The sequence below is a fragment of the Stegodyphus dumicola genome, chromosome 4 (assembly GCF_044657685.1).
Source record: "Stegodyphus dumicola isolate Sdum_Otavi_A_Nest chromosome 4, ASM4465768v1".
NCBI lineage: Eukaryota > Metazoa > Arthropoda > Arachnida > Araneae > Eresidae > Stegodyphus > Stegodyphus dumicola.
In genome coordinates, this window is record NC_140771.1 from 3,427,830 (window position 1) to 3,433,829 (window position 6,000).

The window sequence follows — 6,000 nt, forward strand, 5'->3', positions numbered from 1 at the left end:
ATATGCCTTTAACCATTTTTTGCAGCAATTCCACTTTTTGTTTAATTGACTCCGAAAGATACTTTCGCTTTGTATATCCTTTACATATTAGTAAATATATATCGAAAATTCTATTTGACATAATCGAAAGTTCAAGCTTGCTTTTATAAAATTGCTCTAACAGTCTGCAAAAAATAATAATCCGGATCCAATTCGAAGATTAAGCAACAACGCAATCTGCAACATTAATTGAAATAGATAATTAGATAATTTTAGCTTAGCTTATCCCGTCCGTTATACATTAAACGCGCATTCGTAAACGTATTTTGCGCACGCGCACAAGCAAATTCGTAGCGGTAAAGGTCTTACGCGCACGCATCAACGCGACGCATGCGCAGAAAGGTTGTAGCTTTGAGGTCCGGATTATAGATCATTCCGGTTATGGGAGTCCGAATTAACGACTTTTGACTGTAATTATGTTATTAATATTAAATTTTTTTGTAAAATATTTAATAATAATCAAATTATTTGGAGAAGAAGGAAATTTTATCTAAAATATCAATAAGCAAGTAAAGTAACAAGGTTTCGGACGTTTTTTCTGTATAACAAAACCAATGCTATAATTATGAATAATGTTTTGATTCATATAAGTAGATGCTGTAAAACAGAAATGTTTACTTTTGTATCTTATGTTTAGTAGCAATAATGATAAATATTTGAAAGACCCTTTTATGTAACTAAACCATGTCTTAATTGGAATGGATTATCTTTTTCATTCGTAGTAAGTTGGTTTATTACAGTTATGCATTGGTCACATATGTTTATTTTAGAACTCTGATATATTACCAAGCTCCCAACTTAATTATATATTTCGATTTTTTTTCTTTCTACTTATGCAGATTCAAGTAGCAATGTTGCTGATTATTTACTGGAATGTTTAGCAAGAAGAATTACAGATTGCTATTGTGAAAATATCTTAAGAATATCTTACATTACTGCAAATGCAATAAATCAGCTTATTACTGATATTGGTAAGATTCTCATATTGTTTCCTGTGCTTTTTGTGCAATGCATAAAACAAGATATTTTGTGTTAAATAGAATATTGTATAAAATGTTCTTGTTAATGATAATATATTGCTGTAGGAGATAAATTTTTTATGTCAAGTCTGCTGAATTTTATTCAATTAAGCACACTTTCCTTTTTACTGTGAATTTTATTACATATTTATAGCTCTAGCTTTTAAATTAGTTAATTGCCTTCAGGTGTGAATTTAATTGTTGCTGACCCTTAAAATACACAGTTTTTGTGTTCTGTCAATCAGCTTAAGTGTATTTCTCTTCTCCACCGAATACAAGGATTAATTGAAAGATAAACATGAGAGTTTTAAAATTAGGCAAAAAATTTCAACTTTGTATTGGTATACATTTTAAGTGAAACTCAAATCTACATCAGTCTGAGACTGATTTTTTTCCTCTCTACTTTTGAATATATTGGTGTTCAAAATTATCTTTCATACATAAAAATAATATTTCATGAATTAACCAATTAGTTTGATTGTTTCCTATAGAAATAACAAAATTCACAGTAAATTATTATGTATATAATTATTCTCAATTATTTCATCTTTTTCTAAGATGCGAAAGATGGTATGACATTGCCCAAAGGTATAGTAAGCATTTTGCACAAAATAAGTGTCCTCATAAGCTTCTGGAGTTCGGTGTTTGAATCAAACTACTTTTTTTATGGTAACAAAATATGGAACCATCTTTGAGGCGGAAAGCTGTTAGCTATGTAAAAGTTAAACCAATAATTATGTAATTGGCAAGAAGTGTTAAAGTTCCAAGAAAGTGTCCTATGGAAATAGTTTAAAAACTGCAACTATTAGGAAATCAGAATAAAATCGTAGAACAAAAACTTAATGGCAGTTTCCTATCTGTTAGAGCAGAAGCTGTATTGTTAGGCTGTGGAGTTTAGATTTTCCAGCTGAAAGTGGAACTTTTCTATCAAAACAAACTATATACAGGAGACTTAGAGAGAGAGGCCTTTTATGCCTTAAGCCATAGTGTACATTTCATCAGAATTACAATAAAAGGCTTACCTGAAATGGTGCAGACATCAGAGACAGAATGTATTGCAATAAGCCTGTGTTCTCTTTAGTGATGAGTTGAGCCTCAGTTTGACATATGATTCTAACAATGTTTATGTGTAAAGGGAGGCATAAACAAAAATTATTCTCACTAGAATTTTAATGTCTATTGCAATACAAATGTGGTACAGGAAAGAGTACATGAATGAATGGAAAGAGTAATTAATGAATATACCCCCTTGCATTTGTTCAATGGAGGATCTGTATTTGTCACCTTGCATACTTACATAAGGAATTATAAAAGTATACATAGATCTGACTTCCTTATTAATGCATGTCTATAAACATCAGCTCTGGATGAATTTCTCTAAACCACAGTTTGAATTCCCAAAGAAAATTAAAGGACACTATTGAAAAAGTTGTTGTATGGCAATTTCTATCCTAGATATCTTGTTTGCCTTTAAAACCATATTAATGGGAAAAGTATAAATTTGAAGGGCGTAAGGATCCCTCTTAAATCTAATTAGCTGTTCCTGTTAAGAATATGAAATTGCATTATGATGTGAGTGCTCAAGTTAGGAGAGGTGACATTTCTTGTTAAAATTTGAATTTATATTTGAAGTGTTCTTTAAAATTTTGTTGACATATATTATTTTAGTTTTATTCCTTTATGATATAGTTTTTTGGTTTTTGCATATATATTCCATTTTTATTTATAATTATGTGTTATAATGTTATATATTATGATTTGAAATAAATTCATTTTATTTAACAAATTTTGAGGAATAAGTGTTTTTGTGCAAATAAAAATGGATTTGAGTAGTAGTAGTACATTTTATCCATATACTGTTTTATTGGTATACATCAAGATTTCCCTTTCCATACTCATTTGCTTCATTGTAAGATTGAAGAAATCACACAAAGTTCTGTCACAATCCACAATACTGTATGGTAGTGAAGCAAATACTGAAAAACAAATGTCCATTTGAAAAGTTTTTTAGGCCATAGTGAGGTACTTAAAGACCCATTTTGCCAAAACCTTGCTATATTGCAGATTTTCATGTTAAATAGTGCAAACATTTTCCCTTGCACAAGAGAACAACCTGCCTATAGTCTCACAGATAGTTATTCGATGATTCGCCTTTACAAGGGAGTCCCATTGCAACACCTGCTTCTTCAACGATGACTGTGTTTCACTTATCATGGCATGTCAGTTGTTGTACTCACACATCTGTAATTAAAATCACTCCACCATTGAAATACTGCACTACATTACTTATGTAAAGTCCTATACTCATCCTTCATTTGACTGTAAATGTTAGTGTTGCTAACATCTTCAGCTGACGAAAATTGGATTACTGTGCACTGAGCCTGTTCAGAAAAGTCTGTGGCACAGTGTAATTTGTTGTACTGCTTCTCAGTGACACACATGGCTAGTTTTAGACATTTTGCCTCCCGGTGCAAACTTGGCGACTCTAAAATTCTGCTGCCCGGTTCCTTCCTAAATTCTGAAAAGGCCGCACCGGTTGCACATGCTGTGGTGCCAGCCTTGGTGACACACCACCACTAACCATTTTAAACTGGAAATTTTCTGATGTACTTAATACTTCGATTTTGGGCACCTCTTTTATTATTCAATGGAATACCACCTGTCTGCTTTGTCTGCTTTTTATATTTTTCATTTACTTAATGTTATATAAATATTTAAAATTTGTATGTTTTAAAATTAACATTTGTGCAGTTTTCTGTTTAGATTTTTCAGTTTATGAGTCTTATTTTAGAAATGATTACTTTAGGTTACTTTTGTGATGTATTAGATGATCTGGGATTGTTTCCATCAGCTGATTTGCAACACTTATTGTCACTTTTAAAAGCAAAACCAGAGACATTTGAAACAGAAAGTAAAGGCAAGCCTCAAGTGTTAGTGCGTAAAATTCAAACAATGAGGAAATTGCGCACGTAATAAAAATTTTCTATGAACCATGATGTAATTAACACTTTTGTAAATATTTTAAATGATTATTTTCTGTGTGTAAATTCAAAAGAAATAAAAACTATTTGTATGGAAATAAAAATCTTTTCTTCTATAGTCCATCACTAAATAATATATATGTTATTACTAAATATACATATATATCACTATATTTATATATATTAGTGTTTCAGTATTTCTGTTAGAATATTTCAAATATTATTATGTAGTTCAAATTTTTGTTGTTAAGTTTTTCTTTCATTGTATTCTTTTTTTTTATTTAGTTAAAAAATTATATGATTTATATTACGATTTCATCTTGAACATAAGGCATTAACTTTCTACTCTTCTGCCTAGCTGGACTGCTCTTATTGCAAATCTCTCAAAAATGTAAACATTTTTTAAACAGGTGCAAATAATATACCAACTTGTTTGTGGCTGCAACATATTTATTGAAAATAAAATAAAGATTTAATCTGAGAAAGGAATATATAAGAAAAATAAAGAATATGTAAAAGAAAAATTATAATTTAAATTAGCAGCGTCAATTAATTTCCCCTCTGTTTTTAATCTCTCTTTGCACTGCATCATTTCAAGACTAATCCAGTTCGAGACTAAGCCATTTGAGACTAATCCATAAAACTTATGTAACTCTGATGATGTAAATGGAACTAAAACCCAAACAGCCAATAATAATTTTACAGCAGTATTAATTATTCAATCAAAATGCATTAAGAACCAAAACTAAATCTGGATTAAGATTTCATCCTGAGAATAATGCATTCACCGAGCTCAATTGCTGCCTGCTGTTCTTTTTTAACGTTCAATGCACTTTAAAATACCTAAAGTATAATAAATGGAAGAGGTGACTTCTACTTCCACTCATAAATATCTCTTTTTATGGTAAAGATATTTATGCTTACATTTTTGAATTTTAACAAAGCTGACTGCCTTTTCATATACTTTGTCTTGCCATCATTCGATGTTCATAAGACAGTTCTGCAGTAAAGAATTCAAGTTTTGTATCCATTGATTAGTGATTTGTTTTAAGACATTTTATCAAAGTTTATAAGTATCAAAGGTTTCTTTGTTTTAGTCAGAGAAAATTATATGCAGAAAATAATTGCTAAAAACTCTTATACAGTAAATGTGATTACCCTTGCTGGGCCACCTCAAGCATAGGACTAAATAACCTATAATCCTATGGTGGAAATTTTTAATGTTTGACATGAAAATGTATATTATCTAATTTTGAGTCTATTTAGTAAACCATTTACTTATTTTCTTTTTGAATCAGTGGGAAATGTTTCCTTAAGTCTTACACCAAAATCGTGCATCTAACAGAAAGAGCAACCTGACATAGAAATCTGTTTAAAATTGTTCATATTTTATTATGAACTAAGTTTTATATCTAAATAATTAATATTTAGTTCTATAAATATTAGAAACCATATGCCTAACATCATCCAGGGCCGGATATAGAGTTTTGATCGGAGGCATAAAAAATTTTGGTGTTCTTTTATACATTTTGTAAATTAAGTAAAAAGATGTAACTCAGAAAGAGATTGCCAAAAAAAGTCTTTTGGCTTTTTTGCTACTTTGTAAAGTGGCAAAGTACTTTTAAAGATGAGTACTTGTAATCAATATTATTTAAAAGAAAGCGACAATTAGAATACACACACACACACACACACACACATATATATATATATATATGTATATGCCAAATTATCAACTTTTGATGTACATGTTTGTTCAGACAATGTAATACAGTTATAAGGTGTTTCTCTCACTTTCCTAGCGTGCCTTCGTGGTGTAGTGGTTCTGCACGCTGGGTCGGAATTTCAGAGGTCCGTGGTTCGATTCCTGGCGAAGGCGGCTGCTAATTTTTCATCTTGTCTGCTTTCAAAAAATACCTAATATCTCTACAGTGGCGCCTGAACTAAAAGAGTGTTGGATG

At 30.5% G+C, this 6,000-nt stretch overlaps 1 protein-coding gene across 6 annotated transcripts in view; it reads left to right on the forward strand.

Annotated features, from left to right (window-relative positions):
* Nucleotides 1-4,143, forward strand: part of Cog7 (conserved oligomeric Golgi complex subunit 7) — an 82,270-nt gene extending 78,127 nt beyond the window's left edge. For 5 of the 6 annotated variants that reach the window (XM_035355376.2, XM_085814478.1, XM_035355378.2 and 2 more), the window contains 2 exons: nucleotides 879-1,010; nucleotides 3,865-4,143. In XM_035355376.2, coding sequence (XP_035211267.2) covers nucleotides 879-1,010; nucleotides 3,865-4,031 — 299 coding nt within the window. In that variant the 3' untranslated portion in view covers nucleotides 4,032-4,143. The remainder of the gene's footprint in view (nucleotides 1-878; nucleotides 1,011-3,864) is intronic. The other variant, XR_015040570.1, reaches the window with a different exon arrangement.
* The last annotated feature ends 1,857 nt before the right edge of the window (nucleotides 4,144-6,000 follow it).